Source organism: Dipteris shenzhenensis, chromosome 6 (genome assembly GCF_047967505.1).
Source record: "Dipteris shenzhenensis isolate YYH24624 ecotype China chromosome 6, Dip_SZ_1.0, whole genome shotgun sequence".
Taxonomy (NCBI): Eukaryota; Viridiplantae; Streptophyta; class Polypodiopsida; order Gleicheniales; family Dipteridaceae; genus Dipteris; species Dipteris shenzhenensis.
The window spans coordinates 47924732-47942328 of NC_141601.1; the positions used below are offsets into that span (position 1 = coordinate 47924732).

General features: G+C 42.3%; 1 protein-coding gene across 1 annotated transcript in view; it reads right to left on the minus strand.

The window, feature by feature from the left end:
• Positions 1 to 6047: 6047 nt before the first annotated feature.
• LOC147901264 (2-oxoglutarate (2OG) and Fe(II)-dependent oxygenase superfamily protein) overlaps positions 6048 to 17597 on the minus strand; it is an 86184-nt gene continuing 74634 nt past the window's right edge. Inside the window, exons 10-12 of the mRNA XM_087375779.1 lie at positions 7067 to 7147; positions 6794 to 6883; positions 6048 to 6529 (exon numbers count right to left, since the gene is read on the minus strand). Of these exons, the coding sequence (XP_087231905.1) occupies positions 6407 to 6529; positions 6794 to 6883; positions 7067 to 7147 (294 nt within the window). The 3' untranslated portion in view covers positions 6048 to 6406. The remainder of the gene's footprint in view (positions 6530 to 6793; positions 6884 to 7066; positions 7148 to 17597) is intronic.

Below are 17597 nucleotides of genomic sequence, written 5' to 3' on the forward strand. Positions count from 1 at the left end.
AATGCAAAACATATTTGCAGCTACCATATTTGTGACTTTTTCCATGGTAGTTTCAGAATGTTTATTGCTTCGCATCTCTTCTCCTTCACATTCTTCCATCTGATTTACATTCTCCCTTCCTTCAAATTGATAATCCATATGTATGATATGTGTCAAAATGAAAAAATAATTCCAATAGTCAATGCGTAAACCACTTCTACAAAATAGATATAAAAGTTAGTAAGAAATAAGGTGGATCACAACATGACTAGGGATTATCCATGCTAAAGAATTATCCAATGGATGTGAATTAATTGTATGGAACTAGCCCAACCTAAGGCTAGTTGGGAAATCAAAGTGTGTGTTTAGATTAAAAATTCCCATCAATAATTGAGACATACAATTAATTCCATCAATTGGACAAAAAGTTAAAAAAGAGAAACGTATAAGAAAAAAATGTTTGACATCTAAGTTGAAAAATGCAACTAGAGTTTGCAAAAATTTCAATCGAAATTCGGAATTTTTAATAATATTGAGTTTGACAAACATAATATTGAAAAAAAATGTCGAATCCTCGCTTATCCTTAGTCAAGCGTACCCACACCTACATTACCTAAAGCCCTATAAATTTCTAAGCCCAACTCCTTGACATAAAGTCATCATATATTAAAACTTGAAACTGAAAACCTTTGCTATACCAATCCTTTTATTTCAAGGTACATTCAGAGATCCACAAGGCTCCCCTCATATACATATCCTACCATAGCAAATATCAAAGACTAATTACAAAGTTTTCAAAAGACTTTTGAAAGACATTATAGCAAGCTTGTTCAAAAAACATTTTCAAAGTACAAACAAGGCAATAAAGACCTTTTCAAAAAAGTAAAATTCAATGCAAATTTCAAGCGAATAAGATATTTATAGAGAATAAATCTTTGGACAAAGTTCAAGGTGTTAGCAGAATTCAAAAGTCAACTGGCACTCAACATCAAGGATTACATGGCACTTCAACAACAAGGTGGATATCAACTAATATGAGCAAATACTCAACACTTTGAGGACAATTGTGAGAAAATACACGAAAGAGTGTTGAATGTTGAAAGATGGCACCAACAATCAACATACAAATTATAGATATCATGATCTTGAATGGGAACAACTATCACATGTCAAGAAGTCCCTACGCAAAAGGAAGTTTTGGAATATTATCTCAAATACTATAGTGGTATAGATGAGAACGCTACCAAAAGGGCAACATATGATGATAAAAATTCCAAGGCACCTGGACATTATCATTGCAAGCTTAAAAGACACTATTTTTGCATAGGTTATGAACCCAAATTTTGCAAAAGATACCTTGCAAAATCTATGAATGGAAGTCATTAGTGAATAGCCTAAGCCTGATCTCATAATTGGCAAACATGAGAAAGGAAAACGGTGAACATATTATGGAACATTTGACACAAATGTGTATCCTTAGATATAAAATCATAGAGATTGCTTCAACATTGAAAGAGCATATTCTCATAAGTCTACCTCTATCATACAAGAACATCAAGGTTGTATTCATTGCTAGAGAAAAAGAAAACACATCAGAGGCACTTATTATACTTATGGTCCAAAAAGAAGCTAGAAGGATGGGCTTTACAAAAGCAATATATTCATAGAGCCTTAACATCAAGCAAAGTTCAAAACCAAGGGTAAGAATTTTCATAGCTCATTTAATCACGGATCAAATCCCTGAGGACATGACCATTGGCATAAAGGTAAACCTATCCAATAGTGCTAGCAAAAGAGCAATCATAATCATCAACACAAGCCAAATATGACATGTTACAACTATGAAAAAAAGTTTATATTGACAACAGTTCAACTCAATAAGAGCATGGTGTTACAAGATCGTGAATGGCACTTTAGCTACTTTCAAGAGTGACCATTGATAGTAGCAAGGTGCTATAAGTGCCTGGCACTTTAGCTATTTTCAATAGTGACCAAATATTCATTAGCAACCATTGATAGTAGTCAAGAAGTAGACAACATTTGAGCCTAGTAAGAGCAAGATGCTACAAGAGCATGCATTGAACTTTAGCTATTTTCAATAGCGACCATTGATAGTAGTATAATAAAGGTTGGAGGGAATAACTCAAGGAGAAGAGCTATCATCATTTTTGTGCTAGATGGTGTTTAATAAAGGTAAATTTTCACATGTTTTGAGGGTTGGAGGATGATGATGAGTAAAATGGCCTAGAAAGTTTTTATTTAGCATGCATCGATTAATGGTTGCAACATGAAAGAAGACTACATGAACTACACTCGATTTATGTTGCGTAAGGCAATGCAACAATTATTTAATCAATAATAAGTAGTCCAAAAACTTGGATCAAATGAAGGATGCCTTCCTCAGAGATACAAAGGGAGATCCATGAGCAAGAGATTAGAATTTTAGAAAAAGGGAGAGAGGAAGAGAGGACAATCATAGACCACCATACACCATGAGACTGTAGTACTAACTATTCTAATGCTTAATTGAAGGTATCATGTCTATGATACATATATTTGCTCAGAACCTTGAAACTTTAGTTCTAGCAATGGTTTGATGAATGAGTTTTGTAAGGTTTCTTTAGAGAAACAATGCAAGGGTTAAATTTCTTCCCACTCAATTTGAGGTTGAATGGAATGGTAGAAAATATTAATATGCTTTGTTGCTAATCAAGTTAAGAATGATTTTGGCATTCCTTGAATATTAAAGCAACAAAGGAGCTCTCAAAGTTTATCATCATATTTGTAAATTAAGCTCACATGCCATAGTATGTTAATGCATAAGCAGAAACATGTTGCAAATTCTTTTATTGAGCTTCGAGTGTGCAGCTATGTGTGACATCCACCAAGCAGCTGGATCTTTTATTCAAAATATTTTTTGGACAAAGCAAAGAAGTAAAGTGAAGAAGTAACACGACAATGGTTTGGTCTTATAATTCCTTGTATTATGGGTGGGTTAAGGGTGTGCAATTACACATGTGACATATAACTCTAACATTTGTTCATTGATCACTCATTGAGATGTGAATAGACATACTTGTGAGTCACAACATTTTGTACCTCAGAGAGCAAGCTGAGGTATTTGGAATTGTGGAAGAGGCAAGTAGAGTGTAGGCCTATGTAAATGCAACAAGGTAATATGTTGAATGAGCTATAATAAATCAAGCACCACAAATTAGCTAGTTCTTGGCATTCATCATTGAAGATAATATCATACACCTTACGATCATCTCAACCCACTAGCAACAAGTCGACAGACCCTTAATGTACTTGTCAATGGGTCTTTTCCTCTCCAAGGCCACTTCAGATCCATCAAGGTACTAGTCTTGTCAATTTTCTTACTACTAGGAAAGAAAGGGTAGAGAGGTAACTTGAGAGGGGGAATACATGTCAACACAAGCATGCCATAAAACACGTCCAAGGGCTTCGTTGGTACTAGGGATGAGGGATGAAGGGGGGCTACTTTTTAAACATGTAACATAGCACATAAGGCGATCTTCATAAAGTTTTTAAACTGCAACAAACCATGTAGGCATATACACATACGTGATGACATTTCTAGAAACATTTCTCCAATAAAATGAACTTATGAAATTGTATAAAGGGGAGCATTATTCGCATGGCATATAGGAGTTTTACAGACACTTCAGCAATATGGTTTTGTAAATGTATAAGGGCACTTTTAAACTCAACATTTAAACCATATATAGTTATAGAGTAAGAGGTAAATATTCAACCAAAACTACATAGATTTCAATCTAAGATATTTTTAAAACATGCTGTGCTTAAACATGTTAGATGTGTTTTTATAGAGTGACCTCCATACGCTTTTGTCAAGTTTCAACATAAGGTTATTCTAGCCTTATTTTTAAATGCCAAACGTTTTCAACCTTTAGTGTGCGAGCCATTAGCTCTTCATATGCATGTGTACTTCCCTGAGCTCCCTATTCTTGAATATGAGTATGGAACGAGTGGTGAAAGGGACATGTAAAGTTGACCGACATCGAATATGTTTCTCTTGCAAGATAATATGAGATGTTTATCAAGTTTAATGTCTATTTGATCATTTATTCCATGTGCTTACTTGTGGTTTGATTAGCTTTGTTAATGTCTTCCGCATGGCATGGCTTTTTCAATAATGTGCCTCCTAAATATAATGTACAAGGGGTTTGATGCCCTCCAATTAGCAAGAGATCATTCTAGAGAGGTATGACATCATCCTAGCATTGTTCAAGTGGGAGCATGAGATCATCCCAACACAAACCGCAAATCACAAGTGCTGTACTTTGAATATTGTAACATAGCTCTACTCTTCCACCATTGAGCATTTGGCAATATTATATTCCTTTTACTTCATTTATAGGATTGGATGCACTCCTTTTACAAGAAACAAAGCGCCCAAGGAACTTAGGAATAGAGTCGATATCCAGACTTCTAAGCCCTTGTTTCAAAAGTTCCAAGCATTGTAATTCTCTTCTTACAATGCGGACAACTCTCTTTTTCCTAATTCCACTTATGGGGCTATCTTTTCCATAGTTTATCTATATCTTTGTATGGGTGATCCTTCATTACATAAACAAAGCCATGGCTTTTTCAAAGTGCAATTGAACCTCTAAGGTAGCCTTATTTATTGGAAGCAATGACACACTAGCACTTTTTAATTTACATCTAAGATTGGTTAGTGAATTCTCCTCATAGTTGTGTATTGTGCCTTACAAGCTACATCCATGCAAGGATCAAATCCTTCCAAGTTGTTCACCTTGGGAAACCAAGGGTAAATTGGCTATTTGAGAGTGCACATTGATTGTATTAGAGTCCTCATTGTCTATTTGAGATTTTCCATTGATCATATGAGAGTGCACAATTGCTTTCTCTCCCTTATGGCCATTAGCCCTATGACCATGTTTATTGAGCATGAGCTAGAAGTAGTATGCCCGCCCCTACCTACTTCATTTCTTATTGTGTTGTTAGAAACCTTTCGTTAACCTAAACGTTGACCCAAAATTGATGGAGAAAGGGCATGCATGAGTCATGCGATCTTCTCCTATATCACATCTCTTCTCAATTCTCATGGGAAACACACCAACGGTTTTTGTGAATTTCGAGTGATAGTTTGCTTTTGCAATGTGCTTTAAAATTTGCTACATCGAAAAATTGAACGACTCAATGGAATGTGGCTCTTTGTTGCTACTAAAATGCAAACCAATGTCAAAAGCTTGCTAAAACTCTAGCAAAGTTTGCAAATTTCAACTTGACTAACACTAAGTACTAATACCCTTCAAAAATGTTATATTTAGGTTTTACAAGAAATTATTACTTTCACATATGGCAAGGATGAGGATAGGCACTTTTTAAATTTCTAAATGACTCATAAATCAACATTTCGTAGTTTGAAGCCTTTCCTTTATGTGTTATTCTTGCCATGTTCCTCCCTTAAGGCATGGGTACCACTCAAACAATTCAATTATAAATAATGTTTATAAGCATGCATATAAATACTTGGTCTAAACCTCAAAGGGCTTTTACGCTTGAATTATATATCATAAAAGTAGTCGTATATGTCTAGAATTAAAATATTGTGGAGAATGTTCCACCACAAAGTAATACAATTAAAACCCATTTCAAATTTATTTAAAGATGTCTCTCTCACATCCTTAAAAGCTAAGCAGTCCCTACTAATGGTTTGCTTACAGGGACAGACTAGCTCGTCTTTCATCCACCCATTTGTTTCGGCTCACAATGGCAAAATGAGCTATGCTTTTGCATAGGCTAATCTTTTCATAGCATAGGTTAATCTTTTAAACCCATGGCTAAAAGAGATTTAATTTTGGTTTTGAAATTGAATCGTATCCTACGAACCGATCAATATAAAATCAAGTCATCATCGTTTTCTCATAGATGTCGCACGCTAGTACCAATCATCAATTCTCTACAATTGTTAAAAACGCATGCAGCCAACAACAAAAGCGAGAAAAATCAAGCTTTGCAACCCCACTTATCAGTAGCATCTAAACAGAGAATTACATCCAACCAGGGCTCCGGTTATTTTGCAATTCTTCTTAAGCACATTTCCATTTCATTGTTACATATTATCAGCTAAGGATGTTGTGAGGGAATTTTCCCTGCTAACTAGACCTTACCTAGTGTACATGTCACTCATGAAAAATATATACCCTTGGAGTCTCAAATCGGATTCTTAATTAATATTACAAACGTTGTTCCCATATTCCATGCAGTTAAGTCATGATTTTGTTACTGACACCAAAGTTTGACCAACGCATGCTATAAATAATTATCTCACAAAGGTTCCTTAAAAAATTAGTAGAAAACCAATGCAAAACCAAGGTTGGTTTATGCTCTACAGAGAGTGCAGCTGTGATTATTATAATCAACCAAAGTTGGTAAGCACCTTATTGACAAGATGTTCTCCATATATAGCTCGCTTTATTTGTCCACTATCCTCTCCTTGCCTGCAAGACTCCAGTGGTTCTATCACTGCATCAAAGTTGGGCTGACCAATAGAAACCAGAAAAGAATTAGGCTTGCAACACATGCTAGAAGCTGCTCCCTCTTTCCCTCTAGAAGAATCTTAGCTACTTCCTCCTATATGAACCAATATTTCTTCAACTTGGATGTCTAAAAGCCAAGGGTATATCTAAGTTTTCTTCACATGTTGGGGATACAAGGCATAAAAGAGAGACACACAAATAGAAAGAGAGACAGAGGGGGGGAAGGGAAAGGGAGGGGGATTACAGGAGAAGGGAAGAGGGAAGACCTCCAAGAAAAATGGCACAGACACACGATATATAGGGTTCTTGTTAATCACACGATGAAGTGTGGGTTGATATCGTCCATTGCTCCAAATCTGCTGATCATCGTCATTGGGAAGAAGTTACAGGGGCAAACTGCTTAATATTGCTGAGAAAAAACTTATCCTCTTGGCAGAAAGACGTACTAATAATGATTAAAAATACCAAATGCCCATTGTAACTTCTAAACATCAGGGGCAAGACTATAACAGAAATTTTGAGCAGTTGATAAGCCAGACCTTCAACATATCACCAATGTTCACCACAAAAGTCTCAGGTATAGGGGGCGCCCAGATCCAATCCCCTGATTGATTCCTGACCTGCAAAAGAGACATACGGTGACATAGGCCCGTGAGGCCTCCTGAAGACATTAATCTCTCTCTCTCTCTCTCTCTCGCCCGTGAAGCCTCCTGAAGACATTAATCTCTCTCTCTCTCTCTCTCTCTCTCTCTCTCTCTCTCCCTGTCTCTCACAGCCCATCGCACACAGCCCGTCTCTCACAGCCCGCCCCTCAGTCCACCTTTCACAGCCCGCCTCTCACAGCTCATCTCCTCAGCTCATCTACCTTACTCCTTATCCCACAGGTCGTCTACATCTCCAGCAGCCAGCTCAGCGATTGTGCCTCCAACAGCCACTTCTCCACAGGTCCGAGCACCCACACTGCCAGCCAACAAGTGCAGGGTTTTTGTGCAGCAGTTCCCGGGTCCATGCCACCAGCAGCCTCCTGCTCTTCACCTTTAGACCCACACTTCAGCCCAGTTCACCGTTAGTTCATACCAGTTCGCAGGTCACCTCGCAGTCCCTTCAACCTTGGCTCGCAGCAGCAGGCTCGCACTCTTAACCCCCACTCTGGGTTGGGCTGAAACACCTAGCCCAGCCCAGGGGTTAGCCTCAGCTAGGGGTTCTTCAGATATGGCCAACATAGAGTGGCTTAGTCTCTCTTCGAAATATATTCTATCAAGGAGGCTTCACAAATTAAAACGTGAATACTCCACACATCTCAGATTTACTCAGAGGCATTGATCGCATACCGTTCTTAGAGGATTGAGGCTACCCTAATCAAATGCTCTCTCCATGAGGTCACCCTACAGACTTTCTCACACACCACTCAATCCACACACCCTCAATACCCTGCAATAGTTGGTATGATGACGAGTATAAGGGTCCATACCAACAGTTCCGACTCAAAACTAAGCATCACCTTTCCAGTGAGACAGAGACCATATGCGAGTACCATTGTCTGGTTCGCCGAAAGAAGCAGGCCTTCGTTCGCCAGAACGAGGAGTTAATAAACATTTTGTTTAGTAACAACTCTACAGACTTCTGGTGGAGGTTCCTTGAGCAGCGAGCCCCATCCCCTCTCATGGACACCAAAACCTGGCACTCCTATGCATGCACACTGTATGACATCCCTAACCAGCCAGCACCCGGTCTCTCACATATACCATGCCCCAATTCTCACAGCTACTGGTGTCAAACATGCAGCCAGAAGCTTCACAATGGCCGAGCGAAAGATCATGAGGGCCTACGTATTGAGTTCATTGCATATGGAATAAATCCCTTGGCCCCAATCTTAGCGATGCTCTTCAATGAAGCTGTTTGCTAAGGCTTTCTACACACTTGGACCCTCAACACCATCACCCCCATTCACAAGGCAAGAGATCCCATGAGCCCGAAAAACTATTAGACCATTATGATTGGACATGTCATGTCCGAGATCTACGCATCAATACATGACATACAAGTTAGGCTGCTTGTAGAGCTTCGGGGATTCAGAGCCATGGTACAGGCAGGTTTCTAGATAGACCATAGGACGATGGATTATATGCTTACTCAGCAAGGGGGTCATCAAGGAGGCAGGGCACGGAGACAGAGGGTCTATTGTTGCTTTGTAGATTTCTGCAAGGTTTGACACACTGCCAAGAGCCCGACTCATCAGGTGTTTGAAGGAGTTGCGATACAATCAGGAGATCACTTGGGCAGTCGTAGCACTTTATGAGAGTCTTAGGGAGGTTTCGGATAGGTGCAAGGTGGATAGAGGAGATCATGAGCACCATTGGGGTCAAACAAGGTTGTCTATTATCACCAACCTTGTTCGACGTCTACATAGATGAGCTTGAGACCTTTATTGGGACCTTGGAAGGGGGGCTGGTTGCTCTCTAGCTGGATCCTTTCTCCAGGTTCTCTTGTGCGCAAATGGCTTGGTCTTACTCTCTTCCTTAGCAGAGGGCCTCTAGCGACAATTAGATGCACTTCATACCTTCTATGAGACACAACTTGGAGGTCAACCTGGGTAAAACCAAGGTTATGAACTTGAACACTTCCCCGGGAGACATGCACAGAGAGCATTTCACCTTGGATGGGTTGCCGGTGGAGGTGGTTGCATCCTACACATACTTGGGGTCGTTTTCTCCGGCGATGCAACCAGCATTACAAGCCCGACCGAGCAAGGGTATGCTGCACTAGCCAGGCTTGAGCGACAGTGCTTTTATTCTTACTTCCAGGTGTTGGTATTACACTTGAACTCTTCATATATTTCAAACAACCCGTAATTGCATGAAAGATCAAACTGCAGTGTTGCATGAACATATTTCAACTCACATAAAATGACGAAGTAGAAAGAGAGTTGCTCATGAGGTAAAATTGTCAAAGTCTTCTATAAAATCCTATTAGCTACAAGAAACCAGATATGCGAGTAGAGACCAGACTAATCCTACACAACTCGACTCATGGAAGGTGCCATAACTGTATCCTCAAGTCGACCGACCTTGTTGGAGCTCACAAAACACGGCATCAACATACACGCCCATCTGCAGGTCGCATAAAAAGAAGGAAAACTGCCATGTCACTTCTCTTTTCTCGTAGCCAATGAACCCACGGGAACTGACAGCGTCCTCGTCCACGTCCATTGCATGAGAGCCAAATGCCACGTAGCAACCCATGCATAAATGGACCAAACAACCTTTGCTCTCTTGCATGGACCAATCCTCCTCGAACTACCAGCTCCAATGGACAGTTGCCACGACTTACCAAGGTAAGGTCCTCTTCATGAGGCCGACCAAGAACAAGATTTTCCCAACCAACCCCCCCTCGGCCGAACGAGGAGAGTTATGTTGCATCAATCTGTCTACAAAATACCAATAATTATTGCCTACAAAAGGCTACAAAAGGTCAAACACAAAGCAATTGCCTACAAAACGCCAAACACAGAGTGCATCCACGAAGGACCAAGTAGACTCAGAAAGCATAATCTGCATCGGTGAAGCCTTCTATTTCCACCGGGGTTGCACTTTCATCAACTCTGTGTGTGCTTTCTCTTTACCCTTCATTGACTTCATTGCTTCATCACGTTGCTTGGTGTAGCATTGTGCTTCCAAATGACCCAGCTTCCCACAATAATTACACTTTTTATCTTTTCTAGCATCCAAACCTGACTTCTTCTTATCCTCAATAGTATAGGCTTTTGTTGTCTCGAATACTGATGAGTTAGCATGCTTTTCTTCACTCATGAGGATGCCTACACAATCAAGGAAATCCATATAACCATCAAGTTGAAAAATTCGAGCCGTTTCTGCATACCGGGTAGGGGAAGATTTTTTAGAAGAATTGCTTTCTTATCTTTATCCTCCACTCATGCACCAAGCGCATGCAATTGCCTTAACAACGCTTGCATCCTGTTCAAGAAGCCTCCAAGTGACTCCGACTCATCCATCTTAAGATAAAGTATATATTTTTAAAGGTTTTCCTTCGAATGCTTCATACGAACTCCAAACAGGGTCTCTAACGTCTGCCAATTCTCTACTACTATAGCAATCATGTCTAGATGGTTGAAATACTTGGGTCCCAATGCTCTGCCCATATAACCGATAGCCTTCTCGTCCTTTGTCTCCCATGCTGGCATCTTGTCTACATTGTGTGAGCGCTCCTTTGGCTTCCTTTCAGTACCAGCAACAACTCCCCAGAGCCCTTTTTGCAAAAACAAACGGGTCGCGAGTCCACCAGTTCTTACCATTGAACATGATCACGACTCCACCAGACTTCTCCTTGGGCAATGTATCCATCTTAAAACTTCAACCAAGCACGAAAGCAGGCTTTAGCAAGCACTTTAAATTACGTCCTCTTTGTACTTCTACTTCTCGGTTTCCTAGGAATATTGAATGCATTGTGACCAGAATTCTTCGACATGCACAAGTTCTCCACCCTCATAGCACTAGCTCACAAGACTTCGTCTCCGCTCTGATATGACTTGGTGGTGTTACGCTTGAACTCTTCATACATTATCAAACAACCCGTAATTGCATGAAGACCTGACTGCAGTGTTGCATGAAAACATATTTCAACTCACATAAAATGACGAAGTAGAAAGAGAGTCGCTCATGAGGTAAACTGTCAAAGTCTTTTATAAAATCATATTAGCTACAAGAAACTGGATATGCGAGCTAATCCTACACGACTCGACTCATGGAAGGTGTCGACCGACCTTGTTGGAGCTCACAAACCATGGCATCAACACACACCCACTGAACCTACAGGTCGAGTAAAAAGGAAGGAAAACTGCCATGTAGCTTCTCTTTTCTAGTAGCCAGGGAACCCACGGGAACTGCCAACTGTCTCGTCCACATCCCTTGCATGAGAGCCAAATGCCACATAGCAACTCACGCATAAATGGACCAATTAACATTTACTCTCTTGCATGGACCAATCATCCTCGAACTACCAGCTTCATTTGTCCCAATAGACGGTTGCCACAACTTACCAAGGTAAGATCCTCTTTATGAGGCCAACCAAGAGCAAGATTTCCCCAACACCAGGACCCTCGGACCAAAATCCTTCTCTTTGATTCTCCGACCAGCAGGTATGTATGGAAGCCTTGTTGGGGGCCATACCTATCAAAGACAAATTAGGCTCGAGTCGAGAGGGTTCAAGTTCTCATGCTTTCAGGGATGATTTATAGTAAGCCTTCAATCCTACACTATAGTCATGGCTGAGTTCTAAGCATCCCCACTATAGCTCGATGCAATGTTTCAGGGTATCACGTATCTCTACCATTAGACATCCATGGCACTGGTAGCACAAGCCGACCATGGGTGTTGGTATGAGCGCACATGCCGATGGTTTGAGAGCCTGGGGCTCCACATAGACATGTTACATCCCTTCCTATAGCGTCAAGGCCCCATCCATCTTGCTGACACATCACGAGGTGAACCACGTCATCTGAGAGGATCTCTTACAGTTACACACATTCAAGACTTGGTTGGCACCCCACGATCTCCTTGTGAAGCTCAATTTTTATAGGGACAACTGCCTGTGGATTTCAACAAGAGGCTTCATCAACCCTCCTAGATACTCCCCCCTCCTCCTTGAGGATATCGATCAGACAGTTCCGTGTGTCAATACATCGACTCTGTATTGAGAGTGGCCGGGCGGAGGGCATACCCAAAGCGGGTCGCATCTGCACCCTATGCGATTACCAGGAGATCGAGTTGGAGGAGCACTTCACTTTCAGATGTCCTGTGTACTACAAGATCATAGATCACTATCCTTTCCTTTTCAGAGATGGCTTCGGAGTCTGGACCCTACCAAGTCTCCTGTCCTACCCAGATCAGAGATGCTTGGCAGCTTTCATCCATGAGGTGGTCCTACACAGGGAGCGATTGGTCCAGGGTAGGCGAGATCAGGGCATACATCCAGACCCCTCCCACAGCACGATCATTGAGTTTTTCCAACCAAACAACACCGACCAGTAGGTGTGGTCCCAAATGTACTTGTGCAACATTACAGAGATGGTGGACACGAGGACCCGAGCCAAAAATACAACAGACTCACCAGCGGACCAAGACACAGATCATATTAGGGGATCTTCACTGTCACGGGGACGTGGTGGTGATGGTGAAATGTCTGTGGTGATGGTGAAATGTCTAAACTAACTATCATTGAATTTAGCCTAGGGTAGCAAGCTAGGAGCCTTAGTTAATGCCCAAAAGGTACCTATGATTTCATGTGCAATAAGTGCAACTCCTGGTGCTATTAGAGTGGTTCCAATTTCTAAGGTCATTGGTTTGGTTCAGTGGGGTCATGCTTTAAAAACTGACCCCCTAGAGATTCTACAAAGTAGGGTCATTGGTTCCTTTGCAGTAGGGTCATGGTGTACCATCTGGCCCCCTAGGGGCATTAAAAATCTCATGCGTCTTTTTGCCTATGTGTCTGCTGGTGGCCTATCTGCTTGCCTTGTGTCACCCCTGGAAGTGTTGGGATATGAAGCCAAAGTGAGTCTAAAATGAGTGTCTAAGTGGTCTAGGTGGTGTTTTATAGTCTAGTGAGTCCTAGACATGCCACGTGTCATATTGGGAGATATCCCATAGACATTGTGACTTTCTCAAGTCTAGTGTCACACTATATAGTGTTGTACTTGTCTATTGTCTATAACATCAGTCAACATCAAGCTTTATATCATGTGAGTATTTTGGTTATCATTGCCTAGCACTTGTTCTTTCATTTTCCTTTCCATTTTGCCTTTCATTATGCTTTTCACATTTCCATTCCGTTCCTAGCTAGCTTCACCCGAACCTCACCGTTGAAGATCTTGAAGAAAGGACTTCACCAACATCAAGCTGCCTTCTCTCCTCCTCTCCTCCTCTTCTTCCTTTGCCTCTCCACCCCGTACAGTCAGCCGTACAGCCGTACAGACTGTACGAACTGTTGCGCCGTACAAACGGGCCTGCTGTCTGTACGCTTTTGCAGTACTGCCTGTACAGCCAACCTCGAAATGTGTGCCATATTCTGCAAACAGTCCGTCTGAGATATTCTGCACGCTCTCCTGCTCATGCTGCCCACGCTGATGCTCATGCACCTCCTGCTGCCCACGCAGCTGCTCCTGCTGCTCACACTTTTCATGCTGCATATCTGCCCCAAAAGCGCGCCACTTTCCTTCACTCCTCTTCAGCAACCTGGTCACGATTGAGCAGCCCCTGTCCGGTATTCATGTGAAGCTGCCCTCTCCCTCGGTCTTCTAATTCTGACAGTCCTCTCTAACTTGGCCTACAGAGATTGATGTAAGCTCCCGAGAGCTCCCGAGCATGACACGGCCCGGCATCGACCTATGATTGCCCGTACCGATCGATGTGAGCCCTGGATATTTCTCGACTATTGACGATTGCTTCTCTGAGTTCTCGTGGTGCCCGAGCTTCACATTGATTGACTCTTCGAGTGCTCGTGACTTCCCCGATATTACTTATCTGATTGGTGCTTGACGTTCTTCGCATTGATCAACTTTCTGATTGCTTGTGGTACCCAGGCCTCTACATCGACTTTTGGGTGACTCTCCATCTTCTATTTTGAGAGTCATGCCATGACCGCTCGCCCCATGTGGCTACCGCATGGACTTCACTGACACATATTTTGGGGCATCCATGCCTGGTGCTTCATAGACATAGTCATCGACTAGCAGGGATGTGCACATATGTGCAATGGCTACTTGAAGGACATCTCTTACTCCTAAGAGATCTATTTTTTATTATTCCTACAGCTTGATGTATTTTGGGATCCTCTGCCCTGGGTAGTCCCCCTAAAATGATATGTATTGAGTATTTTGTTTTCATTGAGTCTATAAGGTACTCAGCCTTGGATAGTCCTCCTAAACTGATGTTATTTCTTTTATGAGTGGTGTGTGACTTCATCCCGGTTTCCCATTATGAAGCCAAGGGGGATGTACTGTGGGAGCCATATGTATTGTCTTTGATAGGTCTATTTGTTTATCAAGCTTGGTGTGAGAGTTCCAGGATGTTGGTGCATTGGTCTCCTAGACCTCTGAGTTGATCATGCATCCATGCATGATGAGCCTCTGAGCCATGCTAGATGAGCTTTCTATGTTATGCTCACTAGCCTCTCAGCCATGCCCACTTGCCTCTGAGATTGTGTGGAATCCATGTCTAGTTCTAGACCAGCATTCACAGTTTTTGATGCCTGTCATTGTCATGTTCTGTTCTTGGTTCCATTCCAATAGTCTCTCACCTTGCCTTCATGGGGGGGTGTTGGAATATGAAGCCAAAGTGAGTCTAAAATGAGTGTTCTAGGTGGTCTGGGTGGTGTTTTATAGTGTAATGAGTCCTAGACGTGCCACGTGTCATATTGGGAGATATCCCATAGACATTGTGACTTTCTAGAGTCTAGTGTCACACTATATAGTGTTGTACTTGTCTATTGTCTATAACATCAGTCAACATCAAGCTTTATATCATGTGAGTATTTTGGTTATCATTGCCTAGCACTTGTTCTTTCATTTTCCTTTCCATTATGCCTTTTATTATGCTTTCCACATTTCCATTCTGTTCCTAGCTAGCTACTAGATCTCTTCAGGAAGCCCCTGGAAGGCCCTAGAGCCCTTCCTTGGCTTTCCTTGCTGATTTGAGACTTCACCCCTACCTGGGGCAGCTTCATTCCTAGATGGCGGATTTCTGCAGCTCTCCCTTTGCTTGCTGAACTGGAATTTCATGCTTTCTTCATGACAGTTCTCCTCCCCTTGGTGCCCTCTGTTGCTGGCATGCTTCTGGGACTTGGACGCCTTCATTCTGGGCCACTTTTAAAGCTGTTTTTGACTTTCTTCACGACAAAAGCTATTCTTTTCTGCATCTGAAGCCATATTCATGGGCGCCTCTCTCCTTCTCCTGCTTGGTGCAAGGTGCACTAAAAAAGGAGGTGTTTGTGGGCCGTAAACTCTGTTCTGGTGGATGCATTCTTGGCTGATCTACTACAGCTTGTTGCACGCACTCTTCTCTGATCTTTTCTGGTGCTGGAAGACACTCGTGGGCAGCTCCCTCCTACCAGAGTTTACGGTCCGCTTCTCGTCCTACTTCTGAAGCTGTTTCGCGCTGAAACAAGCTCTTTCTGTTGGCTGAATTCTCATCTTCCTTTTCCACTCTTTGTTACAGCCATTCCTACTGAATTCCTACTAGGTTGGATGCCCTGCCGTTGGCCCGAGAGAGGATTGGGGAACTGGTTGTGATACTCTCTTCCTGGGGGTGCAGTGGTTGGCCTTGGGCTCGGTAATGGCTTGGAAATGGATAATGCATTGCTTGGCATGCTGTTAGACTGGTCTACTTGTGAATATGCATGCCTACTGAAAGGAACCAAGGTAATAGCACTGGGAGTTGGTCACTAGCACAGCCACGAGTTGGCGTTGTACTGGGTTGCTTCTGCAGGTGAGCTCTTGAAGGGAGTCTCTTTGTATTTTGAGCTAACCAGATTAAATAAATACTGCAAGGGGCACCAAGTGTTGGGGCCAACAGGTGTCACTCTCTAAGCTTCTGAGTAGGGGCATTCTAGCCTCCCTTGTCTTGAATGGTTCCATGATGCTATGAAGTGAAGTTCTATGCTTAGAGTTTTGTTTGTGGACAAAGGCAATCCTTTAAGTTGGCTGTATTTTTCATTTTTGTAGATAGTAGAGACAAATACACTGCCCTTAGTGATCTAAGGCCGGTTACAGTGGTTTGTTGCCGGGACCCTCATCAAATCATCCAGAGGAGTCCCTGGGCAGCTTGGTTTGTTGGCTTCATGAGAGTGCTCTTCAACGGAAGCAAGAACGGAAGAAGGAGAGAGAGAGACAGAGAGCCACATAAGTTTTGGTGGGTGCAGAACCACCCTAATCTTCTTTTTCATTCATTTATATATGTGTTTGAGTATTGTACATAACCGGGGTAAAGGCACAGTGACCTTTAACCCCCACAACCTCCCACTTAAAGGACAATGTGCCTTTAAGGGAGAACGACCAGTGAACATACTATCCAATGCCCATCAATACACGACAATACTCAAACCGCTGACTAGGTAGACTCTTCGTCAGCATATCTGCAGGGTTATCATCTGTATGAACCTTGACAAGCTCTATGCGCTTGTCCTCAAGTACCTCCCTGATGAAATGGTACCTGACCTCAATGTGTTTGGTCTTTGCATGAAAGACCGGAGTCCGTGCTAGCTGAATAGCACTCATGGAATCACTATGCAATGTCGGTACACCTGTATGAATCCCCAAATCTCCCACTAGCCGATCAAGCCATATAGCCTCCTTGCAACCCTCTGTGGCTGCAACATACTCAGCCTCTGTGGTAGACAAAGCAACACACTTCTGTGCGCGAGACATCCACGACACTGCACCACCTACAAAGGTGAACACATAACCAGAAGTGGATCTCCTACTATCCACATGCCCTGCATAGTCTGAATCTGTGTACCCAAGTACACGCATGTCTCCTTTACCAAAGCAAATGCACATCTCCTTGGTACCCTTCATGTACCTCATGATGCACTTAACTGCCTCCCAATGCCTCTTTCCTGGATTAGCCATATACCGGCTAACAACTCCCACTGCAAATGCAATGTCTGGTCTAGTAGCTATCATAGCATACATAAGACTCCCAACTGCTGATGCATAAGGAACCTTGGCCATCATGGCCCTCTCCTCATCTGATTTGGGACTATCTGTATGACTCAGTTTCACATATGGAGGCAATGGAGTACTCACTGCCTTCCCCCCCTCCATATTGAAACGTTGCAATACTTTTGTAACATACTCTTTTTGTGAAAGCCAAAGGAGTTTCCTACTCCGATCACGCGTGATGCGCATACCAAGAATATGACCTGCAAGTCCCAAATCCTTCATATCAAAGGCCTCATGCAACTTGGCCTTTAATGCATCTAGCTCATAATTATTCTTGCTAGCCAATAGCATATCATCCACATATAGTGCCAGGATTATCAGGCTACTATCCTTAGCCC